The sequence below is a fragment of the Protopterus annectens genome, chromosome 8.part0, assembly GCF_019279795.1.
Source record: "Protopterus annectens isolate FY-2018-M chromosome 8.part0, PAN1.0, whole genome shotgun sequence".
Classification (NCBI taxonomy): Eukaryota; Metazoa; Chordata; order Ceratodontiformes; family Protopteridae; genus Protopterus; species Protopterus annectens.
This window is the reverse complement of record NC_056741.1, coordinates 1,910,293,836-1,910,313,035: the sequence shown is the minus strand read 5'-3', so window position 1 is coordinate 1,910,313,035 and position 19,200 is coordinate 1,910,293,836. Positions and strand designations below refer to the sequence as shown.

General features: G+C 36.2%; 1 protein-coding gene across 1 annotated transcript in view; it reads left to right on the top strand.

Annotated features, from left to right (window-relative positions):
• LOC122809713 (cholesteryl ester transfer protein) overlaps positions 1-19,200 on the top strand; it is an 840,169-nt gene that overhangs the window by 700,801 nt on the left and 120,168 nt on the right. Inside the window, exon 12 of the mRNA XM_044081408.1 lies at positions 16,657-16,724. Within this exon, the coding sequence (XP_043937343.1) occupies positions 16,657-16,724 (68 nt within the window). The remainder of the gene's footprint in view (positions 1-16,656; positions 16,725-19,200) is intronic.

Sequence of the window (19,200 nt, the reverse complement as noted above, 5' to 3'; positions counted from 1 at the left end):
TGATGTAATGTGAAGGTGCAGTGAGGTTCAAGACTCATTTGTCCTGCAGTGTTTGTGATGAGAGCCTTTTCTGGCTACACTCCCAAATCTGATATGCAAGCAATATGCAAGCAACCTCAGGTTGTTGGTGCAATGACTTTCTCAAATAGGGGTGGCTGTATTAGGCCACAAGGGCACTTACCACAGCTTATCAATGTCCATACTCTTTATTATTCATGACAGTTTTGTTTGGAGTCCACTTTTTGAATCACATCTTATGACTCAGTGTAGTCTGTCTAGCTTGGTGTTAGTTCATACCCACCTGCTTGCTGCAGTCTCTTAACCTATTTGAACATCCACATATTTGACAGACACACTAACACAAAAGTTGATCTACCATATTACTAGTGGTAATCATATCTCTCAACGGGATCACTACTAAATCTCAAATTATGGAATCTCGGGACTCTGAATACCTAAGACCAGAATCTCGAGATTCCGTAATCTCAAAAGTAAAAAAAAAAAAAATAAATGTTAAAAAAAAAATAAATAAATGTTAAAAAAAAAAAAAAAATTTAGACAGATGTATGCAGTGGGGCAAGCCCCCCTGCAGCCCCCACACCCCCCGCACTTAAATATACCAACACCAAGATCACACTACAGTGGAGTGAACAGCAAAATTTCCATTCTGCTCAGCACGGCACTATTTTGCCATTCACTCCACTGTGGTGCGATCTCGGAGTTGGTATATTTAAGTTGCAGGGGGTGTGGGAGGTGCAGGGGGGTTTATGCTTTCAAAAATGTTTTTTTTTTTGTTTTTGGTATTACGGAATCTCGAGATTCTGGTCTTGGGGATTCAGAGTCTCGAGATTCCGTAATTCGAGATTTAGTAGTGATCCCCTCTCAACTGTACAGATTTTCACAGAATGTCCAGATTTTTGCTTCATATTTTTGGTCCATTTTTTATAAAATTGTGGTTTTCTGGCAAATTAGTGGCAAATCATTGAAGACTGAAGTTAGAAAATAACGACAGATGTTTGAGTTTCAAACTTCATACCCGTCAGAAAAATTCATGCTAATATAAAACCTGGTATTCTATCAACTTTCTAAGTTTGCTGGAACAATATCTGAAAAATGTACATATTTTTTGGGCCTTTATCCCACTTTTATATATGGCTTTGTCCAGATTTCTTGCTCTAAGAGGTTGAAAGGTATGGTGGTAACAGATCTGGAGGGATACAATATGAAAATTCATCAATGCATAATAATATAAAGGTTAATTATACAAAATCTGAAAAGCTAAATTAGTAGAAAAAAACGTGTTCACATTATGCATTTTCACAAGTGGCAAATCCTCAAAATTTGCACAATGTACAGGAACACACAAAAGTTTTCAAATGTAGGAAAGCCATAACCAACATACTTCTCAACTTTTTAGACCAAGAAATCTAGATAAACCCAAAAATGATAAAGGGACTATGGCCTGAAATCGGGAACAGATGCTAAATACTGGTTTTATAAACTTCTAAAGCAGCTAGAATAACAGGTTTTGTAGTAGTATGCATTTTCTGAAGGATATGAAGTCTGTGAGTCGAAGATCGGTCATTATTTAACAACTTCACTCTCAGTGGATTGTCAGAAAACCACATATTTTATGAGGAACAGACCAAGAATATGAAGCAGACATCTAGACATTCTGCAAAATTCTGGACAATTGAGCGGTATGATAATCACTGTCTGTTTTGTATTGAACAGTCTGGTAAAAAAATTGCCACACTATAAGAGAATAAGAGAAACTAAGTTGAAATTTGCTCTTAGATATGAAATGTATAGGTGTTAGTGAAAAGCAGTTGCTATTTTTGTAGTTAACCTCAAAATAATAAAGCAGAAAATTATCTGTCAAAGGGAATTCACCTAACAGAGTGTTTCCTTTTTCTGAGTTGATATCACCTTGGAGTACAAATATGCATGCAGAGGTTAGATGTGGGGGCACAGCTCTCCACATTGAGGATTTAGTGTGCTTACCCCCTACAAAAAGTCATCTTCAGTTTCCATTATGTAGTTATAGATATGGTTAGCTATAACAGACAATTTTCCACTGTGGTTATCTACAGTAAAACTGGCTTCTGTACCCTGTGCGTTGGAGGCTTTCCCAGAAGAAGGGGGAATTTTCTCCAATAATAAAGGAGGAGACATAGATAAGAAATAATTGGCATTATTTCTAAATAAAATCAATGGATAGTTAATTTGTAGGCATAAAGAGATGGTAAACCAGTTAATACAGAGGCATAAAGAGAAGACAGGCTCTTTTAGAGGTGAAGAAACCTGTCCAACCATATGGCTAGTTGCTGTTATATCAGATTAGTGTGCCTGTGGGTTGGGTGAGGTCCAAGCTATTATAGAGCTTAAAAGTAATTGTAAAGAAGTTAAGAAGATTAGTCTGAAGCAGGCATTTCTTCCTAAAATAACAAAAATGGAAAGAGATAGAAAAAGCATCATTGCAAAATTTACAATAAAACCAAGAAAATGCATCAAAGGAGGGCCAGGGTCGTAGAGATAAGGAAAAGTGACTGAGGGTGTTGTAATCCAAAGAGAAGACATAGTATTGGAGAGAAGTAAACTCATGAAAGGAATGAGTAGCAAGAAAAAAATCAGTGAATAGCAATTACTTGAATCAGTTAAACATTAAAAAAGTATCTTGTAACAAAATCGGCTGAAACTGAAACTTTCTACATGGAACAGAAAATCACATTTTATACAGAGACAACAACCTTTCACATTCTCAGTATGAAAGCTACACACCCACACCTTCAACTGTTATTTTTTTCCAGCGCATCTGCATTGTCAGTTAAAGGCATAAATGTGTCTAGTACTCGAGCCTTCTTTTCATAGAGCTATGTAACTTAGATTTATCAGTTTAAATGCTCATAATTTATACGTTATGTAACTATGTAACCACTGGACATGCTCAGCAGGCACTGGGATTCACAGAAAGAATGAAAGAGCTATTGTTAAAGCACAGTACGCGTCTCATTGTAGAATGGCCACACAATGTTGTTGCACAGGCACCTACAGGCACACACACACTTGTCAATGCATGGCTGCACACACACACACACACACACACACACACACACACACACACACACACACACACACTCTCTCTCTCTCTCTCTCTCTCTCTCTCTCACTAAATTCACAAACAAAACAGACACACATTCTCAGTTACACAGATACTCAGACAGTTGTGTGCACCCACACATACACATTCTTTCACATACGCGCAGTTATTTAGACACCCAGAAAGTCATGTGCGCACACACACACACACACACACACACACACACAAAACCTGATACAATCACAGTTATGCTAATTAACTAAGACAAATAGGCACCACCACGGAGTAAGTGCGCCTGTGATGTAGAAAATGTAATAAATATAAAATGTGTAAATCATTCACAGGAGCAGTCCACGGCTGGAAAAAACGTCTCTACTGCAGCAAACTATTCCAAAAGGCAGGTATAGCACACCAAATAATCCAAACATCGATGGCAAATACACTGTTTATTGAACAAGTTCAAAATGATAAGTGCTTTCACCTGTGCGGCTTCCTCAGACCAAACAAGTACAGATACTTCCCTTAAAAAACTCTCTTATATATCCCTGCTCACAAATTGTTAAACATATCATTAAATGTTTGGCTGACATCATTTCCTGACTGACGAGCCAGTATCCATAATGACAAAGATTCAGTTAGAAAGAAACAGGTAAACAGAAATTCATCTATTTTGTTAAGTGGCAATTCATTAAAAACTTATGAACATCATAAAATCATACTTTAAAACATCACTAATTAATATAATCAAAACAGTACACTTAATAAACCAATTTTAGAGCACATAAAAACTCATCTTATATATGTTTATGTATAGATGTATATAATTATGTGTAAGAAGTAAAAACAGAACAATCACTTCACTTATTTTAACCTCCTACTTCGTAAAACTGGTTTAAGGGGTATTTTATCATTCAGTCCCGGTCTCTTGTCTGCTCTCAGTCTTATAATACACTTGGATTCACAGCTCTTCGTGAAGTTCCTAACATCACCCCCTCTATTACTTGGTAAAACGACTTGTATAACTGAGAACTTAAATTGGTGTTGGGACCTGCATCCGTGACAAGTTTCGATAGTACAGACTGTCTTCGTGTATGATACAAATGCTCCCTCACCCTATCTCTCAATTTCCTGTCTGTTTTGCCTACATAGAATGCACTACAGACAGTGCATCGGGCAAGGTAGACCACATGTTCAGTCTGACAATCAATCTGCACTGGCACAAAAATTGTACTCTTGTTGCGTAACCGGATGTGTAAAAGATGTGCTTGTACCTATATACCTACAGAAATTGCATCTGTTACATGGTTGAGTGCCTGATGCCACCTGACCATTGTCATTCCTCTTCCTATTCCTAGGATGGCAAAGCCACTGTTTTAAATTCATTCTGTTTTTAGAAAAGAAATTTGATTTCTCTCCCACTATTTCTTTAATATGGTGGTCTACTGTTAAAATATTCCCATGCTTATTTACTATTTCTCTTATGTCAGTAGTATCTTGTGTATAATACATTGGTATTTTAACCTCCTTAACTGCTGACCGTTCCTGTGTTGTGCATTCCAGTGCCCCTACACTCGAGAAGTATGGACATGCTCTAGTCTGCCATAGCAGGTCCACTCCCTCAAAAGCTGTAGTGACCTCATCTAAATTGTAGCTCCTATCTAGGAGCCTCGTCCTCAAGTCTAGCAGTTCTTTCTCAAAGCCGTCCTGGGTTGGATTAAGCCTAGAGGCTCTCATGGCCTGACCTTTTGCTACATTCTTAAAGACATAGTTAGGATGCATGCTCTTTCTATGCAATAGCGTGTTGCTATGACATGCCTTCCTATGGACCCCTGTATTCAAAGTGCCATTATCAAGTCTCTCAATGTGCACATCAAGGTAAGAAATACACTGTCGTGAATACTCCATAGTGAAATTCAAATACTCAGTAAGCCCATTGATTTCAACTAAAAAGTCCTGTAACATTGTCTCCCCACCGTCCACAACAAAAACAAGTCATCCACAAAACATCTGTAGAATACTACATGTATACTAAAACTGCCTAATGGAAAAAGCTTCTCCTCTTCCCATGTGGCCATGACAATGTTGGCGTACCTATTGGCACATGAGGTGCCCATAGCCATGCCATCATTCTGAATGCATATACCCTCATTGTACATGAAAATGTTATTGTTCAGGATGACTTCCAAGAACAAACACATTAAATCTACAGTACGTACATCATAAGTGGTATGTAAAGACAGATATCTATGTACACTTTCCATGTCTTCATTATTCGGTATAATGGTAAAGAGATTCTTTACGTCCAAAATAACTAATAAATACTGTGCATCATCCGCAATACATTTCATATGGTCATACAGATCTAATAACAATTGCTTACTATCCTTGACAATATAAGCGTTTGCATCAACTACTGGTCTAAGATACCTCCCCAAATAAAGGGACAAAGGCTCCATAACCCAACCCCTGCCTGCTACTATAGGTCTCATGGGGGGGGGTTTGTGGAACTCTTGTGTACTTTAGGGAGCCCTTGGATGATTGGTAGGAGGGGGTTATTAACCCTCAGAAACTTAAACAAATCTAAGCCGATATCTTCACTTCTTAACAGATCGTCTAACATGTCATATACTTTATATACTTAATTCTCTACTTCTTCCATACTTATTACTGAATAAAACTTCTCTTCTTGTAATAATGCCACCATACTACCTATGCAATCATCACTGTCCATGACTACAATAGGTCCCCCTTTATCCACTGGTCTAATAATAATGGACTCATCATTACGTAAGTCATTCAGGGCTGTTCTCTGTTTAAATGTTAAGTTCCCTCCCTTCTTTTTCTTACCTAACAAATTCATCTTATGTATATCCTCGACTAACTTTGTGAATGCATCTATAAGTGGATGTTAATTCAGAATATATACACTGGGAGCCCGAAAATTAGGCCCTTCTGGATTAATCGTGTTGTTTCCAAAATCTAATTTCAATTGAACATTCCGTGAAAACATTTTCATATCTATAACGGTGTCTGTCACGTCACTTCTAGTAGTTGGTATAAACAAAACGCCCATATCAAGGACCTGGGTTTCATACATAGTTAGATTCCTATGTGATAAATTAATGACTAATGGGGGTTTACTAGTTCCCACATCTTTTTCAACATGAGCCCCAAGTGTTCTCCACCCGACCCTTTCTGTTTCTGTCTCCCTCTGCTCATAGATCTGTTCCTCCTGCTTTTGTATTGGGAGTCTATAGGGAAAGCAGTCAGTTGTGCTGAGCTGGTTCCCTGTACAAAGACATTAGAAGGAACTTTCTTCCTTACTACTGGTTCCAGTAGCCCATTAGGCATAGAAGGGGATATGTCAGTACCTGCATTCAAATTATTCAAGGTCTCTGTACAACTAGTCCCTCTATTGGTGGTGACACCAGTGCCTATAACCCCCACCTGTTACAGACGCATCATTACCAACATCAGTTGTACTTTCAGAATTATCAATCACATTTGGATTAATATTATTACTCATAATGTCATTATGTGAAGCAGTCGTGACAGTCATTTCAGTATGAGCTCCTACTCTGGTGTTAGTGTTATTCAGTTCTCTAGTCATGTTATGTCCAAGGTTCCTCCGTTCAAGGGCTCTATTAGAGTCAAACCTGGGCCAGGTGAATACATGACCATTCCTGAAATCATTTGTATCCCTCTGTATCTTACTTCTCTTTTGTTCCAATAGTCTTTTTTCATATAGTAAGACACTGTCAAGCATTCTTTCCATGCAAGAGTTGACTATTGCATTTGGGTACTTCGTATGAACTAATTGTTGCTGTTCCCTAATTTTGCCCCTCAAACGTTCCTCTTTGCAGCAAAAAAATCATTTAGTAAAGTCATGTAGTTCAAACTCACCTCGATGGTACGTTGTTGCCACTTATAGAGCAATTCAGGATAAAGATTGCCTGTGGTAGGTATCTTCAAAACTCTTAGTCCCCTCGGAATTATTCTCCTACGGATACATACTTCAAAATGTTGCCGTTGTAATTGCAATCTCTTGAGTTTCTAAAGATTAGGTTCCAGGATAGTAAACGCTTCATTCAGGTCAACAAGATTCTCCGACCCAACTGAATTTTGATTCTCCCCTTCTGTCACCTCGTATAGCATCAGCAGGTTCTCGTCACCTGATACACAGTCCAAACAAAGAGTCGCCCCTCGATCATGTGAGGCAACTCCAAAAATGGCGTTTGTGTTCCTGCCATGTCTCCCCGATAGTGCACCAAACAGCAATGCAAAAAAACTAAGACAAATAGGCAACACCACGGAGTAAGTGTGCCTGTGATATAGAAAATGTAATAAATATAAAATGTTTAAATAATTCACAGGAGCAGTCCCCGGCTGGAAAAAATGTCTCTACTGCAGCAAACTATTCCAAAAGGCAGGTATATCACACCAAATAATCCAAACGTTGATGGTAAATACACTGTTTATTGAATAAGTTAAAAGATGGTAAGCGTATAGTTTGCTGAAGTAGAGATGTTTTCGTAATTGAAACATGTCATGGATGCAGGCCCCCAACACCAGTTTAAGCCTCAGTTATACAAGTCGTTGTACCAAGTAATAGAGGGGGTGATGTTAGGAACTTCATGGAGAGTTGTGAATCCAAGTGGATTATAAGACTGAGAGCAGACAAGAGACTGGGACTGAATGATAAAATACCCCTTAAACTGGTTTTACAAAGTAGGAGGTTAAAATAAGTGAAGAGATTGTTCTGTTTTTACTTCTTACACATAATTATACACATCTGTACATAAACATATATAAGATGAATTTTTATGTGCTCTAGAATTTGTTTAAGTGTACTGTTTTGATTATATTAATTAGTGATGTTTTAAAGCATGAGTTTATGATGTTCATAGGTTTTTAATGAATTGCCACTTAACAAAGTAGATGAATTTCTGTTTACCTGTTTCTTTCTAACTGAATCTTTGTTATTATGGATACTGGCTCGTCAGTCAGGAAATGATGTCAGCCCAACATTTAATGATGTGTTTAACAATTTGTGAGGGGTTTTTAAGGGAAGTATCTGTACTTGTTTGGTCTGAGGAAGCTGCACAGGCGAAAGCCCTTACCATCTTTTAACTTATTCAATAAACAGTGTATTTACCATCGATGTTTGGATTATTTGGTGCGCTATACCTGCCTTTTGGAATAGTTTGCTGCAGTAGAGATGTTTCTTTCCAGCTGTGGTCTGCTCCTGTGAATGACTTACACATTTTATATTTATTACAGTTATGCTAATGTCCATATACACACTTGTACACACACATACCCACACAACCTAATACAATCACAATCACGCTAATGTCCATATATGTGTGTGTAAACACACACACACACACACACACACACACACACACACACACGCACACACACACTAAAACCCTTCCAATCTGCTGCAGCACTAACAGACCCACTGTTGCCATAGAGACCAATAGGTGTGTGCCATTAAATTGCCATCTTCAGTTTTCACTGCTCTACTGTGAAATAATGAGACAGAGGTTGTGTTTGAGCTGCTTTACTGTGCTACTTTGATCCATGGTGTGAGTCTCTTTGGCAGAGCACATAGTTAATTTACATTAGCATTGCCCCTGGCTTGTCACATTTGTATGTGGTATTATCCAGCAAGATCAATTTAATGATACTTAATAGAGGATTCATACTACCGTAGTGCTACACTGGCCATGGAATCACTCATAACCAGAGGTCTCAAACTACTGGCTCACAATTCAGATGTGGCTCATCAGCACTTCCCTTCTGCCTGCAAACCATTGCTCAGATCCGACCTGCTTCTCCACCTTATAAAAAAATTTGATCACTTTGTGATCTAAACCACATTAACAAATGCTTGTCTCTGTGGCTTTGGATTGCTTGTACCAGTTATTGTCTCTTATTGGCTTGATTGTGTAGCCAATGAGAGAGAGAGAGAGATTTCCAGGAGCACAAAATCAAGCAGTACCAGAAGTGCTTAGATTCTTAAGATCTTCTGCTATTGGTCTGTCTCGATCTGGAAGAAGCAGTAAGAGACTGATTGTATCTCATACTGTTGCTTGTTTCTGATACCAAGTGATTTAGATCTCTCTATACAAAGTCTGAATCAGCTGGTAAATGAAACACTGAGGAATAAAAGTGTGTGTGTGTCTGTGTGTGTGTGTGTGTGTGTGTGTGTGTGTGTGTGTGTGTGTGTGTGTGTGCGTGTGTGCGTGTGTGTGTGTGTGTGTGTGTGTGTGTGTGTGTGCGCGCCTAGTCATGCGTGCATGAGGATAATTGTGATTGTAACAAGGTGTGTGTGTGTGTGTGTGTGTGTGTGTGTGTGTGTGTGTGTGTGTGTGTGTGTGCCTTAAGTGACTTTTTTCTCCTTGTTTGCCTGGTCAGTTGGCCAGAGAGGTCCTTTGCTCAGTAGAAACATCCTCATCTAGCCACTCCTTATAATGAGACACCAACCGTTGAGAAAAACCTTTATGAAATAGCAAAGCTTTTGGGTTATGACCCTTCTTGAATACTAACACAACCATAAATGAAACAATTCACTTTAAATAAGAGTCAATCATCACATGACTGCAGCCAAAATCATGTGACACACATGATTATAAAATAAAAATTCACAAAGAGCATTCAAAATACAAGACAAATATAAATATAAATAAAAACATATACTTATATATGAAAATAATTCAAACACATATATTTAACAGCACAATTTAGTGCATTGCAACTTAACTAAAACAGGTTTCAAAGTGACAGCTGTATTCAAGCCAGGAGGGTGATCAGCCACTAGCCTTAAAATCCATTCATGCTCTTTAATTTCTAACAGATTATTAATATCTCCACCTCTAATAGATGCAAAAAACATATCTATCACCCTAAATTTAAACCTGTGATTAGCACCATGAGCATTAATATGTTTACATAAAGCATTTTTATCATTATTTCTTCTAATTTCAGATTTATGCTCAATAATACGTTCTTTTAATTTTCGTGTGGTTTTCCTCACGTAGAAAGAAAAACATAACACCACCACCACCACAGTACCAAAGTGCAAGTAGCTAAGTAAACCACATTAATGCTACCACAATTAGCTGTTAAATTAAATGTGTAAACTCTTCCTGTAGTTGGATGAACAAAAGAATCATTAGTATTCCCTAAAATGTCTGTACAACATGTATGATTCATATATCCAAACGTACCATGTCGGGATGTAGTATAGAAATTACGGCCATAGTTAAAATCCTTATAGCATAATTTACTTTTCAAAGTTCTCATATTTCTGTATGAGAAATATGGTTTGTTATCCAAGATATTCCTAATCTCTGCTGATGCCATTAGAACAACCCAGTTCTTTTCTATAATACATTTAACTAAATGAGTTTTAGTATTATATGTGGTAACGTACCTAATCTTATCCGATTTTGATTCATCCTTATTCAATTTAGAAATAGATTCATTACATGTTGTTAAAATTGGTCTAAGTGTTGTTTGTCTATCCTTTATCGTGCTGGCTTTTAGATTTAATAATAATCTGGAACCATAACCACTATTTGAAAATTCACTCAACATTTCATCAAGCTGTATAAGAAAAAGTGAATCATCAGTGTTGAGTCTACTAGCTCTAGCAAACTGTGCTTTTACTATTCCTTTAAAAACATGTGGGGCATGCATACTGTTCCTATGTATATATCTACCAGCATGCACTTCTTTCTTATAAATGCTGGTAAGCAATAACCCATCTTTTAAAACAACCTTTAGATCCAAAAACGTCACATCACTATCCAAAAATTCCATTTTAAACTTCAAAAAAGTAGTTGTCGTATTTAAATAGTCAATATAAGTTACTAATTCAGAAGAAGAACCCTTCCAAATCAAAAAACATTCATCAATAAATCGTTGATAAAAACACACTTTGCTATTCAAAGAATTAAAATTACCTCAAATATACGCTATTTCCCATTGGTGTAGCAGTAAATTAGCATACGTGTTAGCTACTGGTGTGCCCATGGCTACACCAGTAAGCTGCAAGTAAAACTATTTGTCAAACAAAAATATATTATTAGTCAAAACTATATCTAATAAAAAAACAAATATTCTCAACATATCTTGTTGATAGTGAAGCCTGTGAAGTCAAAAACTTCCTAATAGACTCAATACCATAATCATTAGGTATCACTGTGAAATGAGACAAAATGTCTAAAGTTACAAAAAGAAAGCCCCCCTTCTGCAAACCCGTAGTATTTAAACCATTATACCATTCGGCTAACTTAACAACAAAATCTGTCGTATCTTTCAAAACATTTTTACACTGTAATAAGTATGGATGCAACTGTTTTTGCAAATAAATGGAAATAGGCTCTGTTATTCAGTCGTTACTCGACACTATCGGCCACATAGGGGGTTGTGTAGTAATTTATGGATTTAGGGAGCCCATACAAGTGTGGAACGACAGGGCAAGATACAGTAAAGAAATGGAATAAATCCAAATCAATATCCCCACTAATCTGTAAATCATAAATCATCATATTTACTGCACTAATGCACTCCTTATACTGCACTGAACAATCCTGCTAAAAACGGGATTGTAAAATGTTTTGATTCTGAATGATCTTTAACTAGAAAATACCTTGCATAAAGTTACTAGACAGTATAACATTGTTTTTTCTGCATAAAACTAACGCTTCAATCACTATACATTTGCATGCTTGAATATGTGTGTGTATGTATGTGAATGTGTGTGTGTGTGTGTGTGTGTGTGTGTGTGTGTGTGTGTGTGTGTGTGTATATACACACACACACACACACACACACACACACACACACACACACACACACACAAATACATATATATGTGTGTGTTTGTGTGTCTGTGCAATTTACATATATATATATATATATATATATATATATATATATATATATATATACATGTAATTTGCATTTATCTGTATATATCTATACAAATACATATGCGCACGCACACACTCACACACACACACACACACACACACACACACACACACACACACACACACACACACACGTGTGTGTGCAAGCATATATATATATATATATGTGTGTGTGTGTCTCTTTCTCTCTCTCTCTCTCTCTATATATATATATGGCTAAGCATGTGATTTCTAATCCATCGCATTCCTTTGTATTCAGGGTGCTGCAAGTTGTAGAGGCTACAGATAGAGGTGGTGACTATTTAAATCAGATAGAGCTAAATGAACTGAAATGGATACTTAAACTTAGAGGTCACTACCCCCCAGGTCTGAATAATTACATTACCATCAGGTCATTCCTTAATAACCGAAGATGATATTATTTAGTGTAGAACAGTTACCTTTGTTAGCTGTTTCCAGTGATGTCTATTCATTAGTTTAGTGCACTTTTAGTCATTATTTTTACCACCTCTCTTCTATGTATTTATTACAGTGTCCATTTGTCTGTTTATGAGTTCTGAACTGCATATAATTGCTTCTATGATACATGGCACTATGATTTTGACACACTGGTTATCCATATGATATAAGAATTTCGTAGAGTTTTCCCTTTCTATCCCATTTCATTGACAAATTAATTTATCTACGTCGTAAAATTTTTACTATTTTCATTTTTACTATTTTCATTTTTACACTTTATATTGATTATTTAATAAGAAGTTATAATGGTCTCTTTGACATAATTTCATAAAAAATTTCCTATTTTATCATACAATAGAATTTAGTGACAGTGAGTCTTAAGTTATACTTATGTTTATATATATATACACTTTGACTATATTTATATATTTACATATTTGCATTTAATTGAACTATTTATACATATTTATTTATTTATCTATCTATATTTATTCATATTTATATATTTACATGTATACATATCTATTTATTTATTTATTCATACAGTCGTTTAATTATTAATTTATACATTTACATCAAGCATTTTTATGAATGGAATTGCCTTCCGTACATACTAGCAAAAGTTGCTCTAAAGATTTTTATTAAGGAATAGTGTGAACAGTCATATACTTTAAGTGAGTTATAACTGTCGCATAAGTTATTTAATGATTTATGCTAGCACAGTTTGCATCAAATATTAGTTTGGTTGCCTCTCAGTATTGTATTACTATGCGTTTAGTACAAGGAACATTTGTTCAGTTATAATGAACTTTTGAATGTTTCTGAAGCATCATGTTTAGAATAAGAAACACTTGCTCCGTTGTAATGAATTTTTTGAATGTTTTTGAAGCGTCATGTAGGGTTCGTTTTATTCTATTCTATTCTATCATATGTATGTTTGTCTATGTGTTTTATTGCTTATATATTTTTTAATCAGAACTTTTAAACCAGCAGTTTTTAAATACAGTCTTCCTTTAAATCTCTGAATGTTTTAAGGTTTGAATGTTTCTCTAATTACATATGTGGTTAATTGATTAATTTAATTTAATGTAATTGTCTATTGGCTGAGCCTCCCTATAAATTTGCTGATATTACTATATTCAAATTGTCTGATGAAGCGTATGGTAGCATACGCGAAAGCGCTTACCTTCTGTTTGTTTTTATAAATAAAAAGTAAAGTTTTTTAACGTGGAGAGTCGGAAGTTTTTTGCTATACATAAACTCTATGGAAAGGGAGAAGTTGTTGTTGGATTTTATTGTAAAGTCGTAAAATAAAATCACCGTCTTCCTCCACTTCAGCTCTCATGATCAAAATCAAAAGCCCAGCAAAGCATTGCTCACAAATAGTTGCATCCACAGCAGTACTGTTATTGATTGATGCAAAAGCAAAACATATGAAGAGTTTTACACTAATGAAGGAAACTGCAGTTAGACATTTAGCCTTTCACTCAGTCTTTTAGCTGTCATAGCTCCCTTGGCTGCTGCTGATGAGGAAATTGTTGTAAGGACTTCAAAATCTGTATTTGGTTTGTTTAGGACAGATGAGAATATTGCACAAAAGGTACAATAATATTTGCAAACCCAGACACATTGTACTACTGGTTTGTAAAAAGAGACATAAAAGAATTTGTTACTGAAATGGTGACTAGGAAGCCTCTGGCAGTTATGTGTCACCATGAGCCAACAGATATGACTAATGAGATGACTGATAGTAAAGTACAGTGTGAGCTGAAGGTCATCCCTGTACTGCTAACTAGCAAATTTTATGTTGGCAAATTGACAGAGCTGATAATAATGCAGCCCTCAAAGGCTGAGTCAAGTGTTATGAAAACACTACAGAAATATTAACATTAGGCGGGAAAAGTTGTATTATCAACATTGCAAATATAAGAATAAGCTGATATGAAACAAAGTCATGTCAGCAGTGCAACAGGTAGCACACTTGCCTTTGGTGCTGGAAGAGTAAAAGTCTAGGTGATTAGATTCCTAACACTCCTATGTGGCATTTTGGGATTATTGCACTCCTGAGTATGTTGTCTTTCTGAAGAGATGTTAAACAGAAGTCCCATCTGCTTGAGTTGGCGGCAGCTCAAGTAGATGTAGAAGGCATCAACTGAAAACAATAGGGGAAGTTTCACGATATCCTGGCCAAGTTTCCCCTAAGTAATATAAATAAAATCTTGGGTCCCCCATTAAAACAGGTCTAGTGAGACTAACCCCAATAACAAAGCATAAATAAAATGGGAAAATGTAACAATACTTGTTAGCAACTGTATGATAAAAGGATTCAGTACTGTTCTAACAGGCATTACTAGTGACTAAATTATCATTGCAGACTGCTGAATCCCTAATCATGCTTGATAGTACAGGGGTTAACCATTTCCAACTATGGATAAGTTGGTTGCCCAAGTTAGATAGGTATTTCAGCAATCCTAGCATGCAAAATACAATACATTTATCTTCTTAATTAAAATATTTAGTGTGAAATGAATTACTGATCTAGTCATACCTCTCAACCTCTTGGCAGAAGAAATCTGGACAAAGCCTAAAATAATAAGGGACAAAGGCTCAAAAATAAGGACGTATTTTAAATATTGCTCTTATAGACTTGCTAAAAACACTATGTGTGCTAGCATGCATTTTCTGAAGGATATGAAGTCTGAAACTCAAATTTATGTCATTAGTTAGAGACTTCAATAATCAGTGATTTGCCAGAAAACCACAAATTTTACAACGGACAGACCAAAAATATAAGGTAAAAATCTGAACAGTCTGTGGAAATCTGCACAGGGTATGGATCTATTACAGCTTTATAATTAAATAATAGACCCTTTTGTAAATATAACAGATGTAAAACTAGATTTTGGGTCTGTGGATGTAAGTATATCACTACTTTTCACTATTTTCCAAACTAGAATTTGACATTTCTCCAGCACTATGAAATAGTATTTCTGATAACAACACCTCTTCGGCCATTTCTGTACAGATCTGCAGCTTCAGCTATTTATTGGGTATTCCTGCATTTGTTATGGGTATGCGTGTGTTTGGGGCAACATACCGAATTTAAATGAAAAAAGGACAGTACCTCAGCAAGGGCCCCTGTAATAGTAGATGTGGGTGAACTCTCCCCTGTAGTACTGCAGACAGTGCCAGTGAATCAGAGAAGTAGGCAACATAATGAATTTATTTAAATAAAAAGGGCACAACCCCTCCAGAGGCCCCTGTAATGGTGGAAGTGGTTGAGTTCTCCTCTACAGTACCATAGATAGTGTCATCGAATATATACCTTGCTTGGCATCCATGTGGTCAGCAAAAATGCACTTTGTATGATTTACTTTTTTATCAGTCATGTAACAGGTTTGTGTTTCCTTTTTGCTGTGTGACACATGACAAGTGACAGTCAAAGGGTACCCACTTTGCTTCCTTGTGAATGTTTAATATTTGCATGTTCAGTGTCCGTGAAGATAAAAGGAACAAAGTAAATCACTTTTGCATTTGACTGTTTTTCTAGTGCTTTTTTTGGGGTAGGTATTTTATTCCTGTAAATAGTACATAGTATCAGAAGTGAAAGAGAAAGAAAAAAAAAGAAAGATAAAAGACAAGTGTTACTTACGAAAGTTTTACACTGAAGCTGTGATCATATTCCTAGAACTCTCAAAGCAAGCACAGTGTGGTTTGTAGCTGTCAGCTGTGTTTGATTGTATCCTATCTAAAACACAATTTTCAAATTTTATTGTTGTTATAATTCTGGAATGTTGCTACTGTAATTAATTATTGCAGTTCTGGTTAACAAGCTGGAAATATTGCACTGCAAACTATAATCACCCCCGCACCACATGCACGTACACATACATACATATATATATATATATATATATGTGTGTGTGTGTGTGTGTGTGTGTGTGTGTATGTATGTATGCATGTATGCGGTGGCATATTTATTTCTACGTTTTATATATATTCTGATCAAACTTTTCTATAAACTGTGTAGAAGATATCAGCACCCAGTTCCATTGTTGTAGACCCCATTGTTAATAAAACTGTGCCAGTGACCATTTAGCATAAAAGTTTGCCTCTATTTATTTTATTTCACACTTTTTAAAATCTTTTTAGGATGTTAACACTACAGTTCTAGCATCGTACTCCGAAAAGAATCTGCATCTCCAAGCCACTTCAAAATCGTATGTATGAAATTGCTCATTTGGCTTGTTTTCATGTATACATTTGTTACCTATATTTTTACATTGAAAGGGACTAGGTCAGTAACACATTTTGCCAGTTTTGAGAAGGATTTAAAATGTTAAATGTCAAAGCATATTAAAGCTACAGCATTAAGTACTTCCCAGTTTTAAACTTTGAAGTTTACATTATTTGAGAGATACAATTTTATGAAACCACTGTACTTTAAAAAAGTGTGTGGGGGGAGCAGTGGCAGTAAACATCATGGAGAGAATCCAGTGGGGAAGATTGTTGTGTATTTACAGGATAATAATCTCCAGGAACCAACCATTATGGAGTGATTGGCTTAGCTGTCTGTCAACAACACTAATACATTTTTAAAACTGGATGACAGGTGAACTTGATAGGAGAGCCCCATTAGTTTTAGTCTACCTGGAATTCAGCAAGGCCTATGACTTGGTCCTTAACAGGATGACGGTAGGAAAATTGCTGGGGTTTAGGAAACACCCAAACGGACATACATGCCTGTATGGTCGAATGATAGAATTCAGAGGGTTGTGATGGTTGAAATGATGTTCAGATTAAGGAAGGTGACTAGTGGAGTACAGTAGGCATCTGCCCTGCTTCAAGTACACTTTGCTGTGTTTGTATTGTATTGTATATCTGTGGGAAAACAGAAAAGGACTGGCCTCTTATGTGACCATGCAAAGATAGCAGAAAGAAGGCTGACCTAGTGGAAAGGAAGTGACACTTGAGCTTTACTGCAAATAAACGCAAAGTACTGCATTTGGGTGACAGCTACCATGGTGTGAATTATCAGGTGAAGAGAAGTTAAACTGACCAAATTGATTGTTGGTAGGAAAGACTTCTAGGGTAGGTGAATCCCTGCACCAGCCAAATAGCAGATCCCACATATAAGAGTCTTGACAGTGAAATGCCTGAGAGCCAAACTTTTCCAGATTGTAAAATAACACCACTAAGAGACCATCAGAAGCACAACCCCTGTGCTAGTTGACCTATACTAGGACAATAAGTGATGAGGACAAGGTGGAACCAGGCCATACAAGTCTAAATATACCAGAACCAAGACATAAGAAATTATCCACTGTTTTACTGGTAATCAGTGTGGAATTCACAAGATTGGCGCAATATTATGGAACTTGGAGACTCCAGCAAGTAATTGAGCTGAACAGATTTCTACTGGTTATAAACAGGCAAGTCCCAAATCTAGTATCCCTAAATACAAGACATTGTAATAGTCAAGATGGAAGAGAGACTGCAATGGGGGAGATGTTTAGATGGAATAATGTCCTTCATCAGGATGATAATAGGAGGAAGATGACTTAACTCATTACAGCCGAGTAAGACCTCCGGGTATTTCTGCCGTTACATCCTACCGATGCTTCTTGGCATCAGATATTACTTGTTCACATTTATATTTATTCCAAAACCATTCTATACAGAAAGTATTAAAAGATTGTACACAGTGGCGAACACAACTGCATTGATATTTGACTTCTGTCTATTGCAGGTAAAGAGTTATTAATTTCCATGTAATATGTGCTTATATTGTCATAAATCTCATGTTTTTGTTAATATCTCAAAGTAACACATAGAACTGCATAGATTAATATGAAAGCTCTCAGGTGGTGAAATAAAATTCTGCTGACAGTATGTTTATAGTGTGAATGGTTGCTGAGATATCATAAGTTGTTTATAAAATATGTCAAACTTAATAGCCATTTTGTTTACTACGGCTTACAAAATCTAGTTTAAGATCAAGAATTCTACCACTATAAAAAACAGTTTGTGTTGGAGAGTCTGCCATTTACACTTCCTTAGTAGCCCCTATGACTCCAGAAATATGAAAATTTGTTTGGAATATGAGGACATAATTGGATTCTATCAAAAAGCTTAGGCTCCACCCATTGGAAGTTAACAGTACACATTTTTAGAGATCTATGGAGGAATGAGTTAAGCAAGCAATAATGCCAAACAGGATGTGTGTTACTGTGTAAATAGCATATACGCAGGGGTGTTCAGAGAGTTGACGCTGCAGTTGGAGGCCTTCTACACCCCTCAAGGGTGTTATTTACACAGCGACACACATCCTAGAGGGTATTATTGCACTTAGAGAATGGGCTGTTTGTGAACTGTTGTATTTCACTTTTTTATTACTGTATTATTTTTTTTTATATTTTTGATGTGAAATAGTTCCTCTGCCTTAATGTTTCAGTCTTGCTGTAGTATATGTAGACGGTGTTGGATGAAGTATTTTACATCCAAAATATAAGATTTTCAAAAAAAAAGTCCAAATATTTACCTTCTTGGGGGGGGAATCCTTTACTTATATAATTTGTGGTTTGCTGTAATTGAATAATGACATACATTTGAGTTTCAGATTTTTTGTTCAGGAAAATGCATTCTAACACAAATCATGTTATTCTAGCAATTTCCTAATTTTATAACAGCAGTATT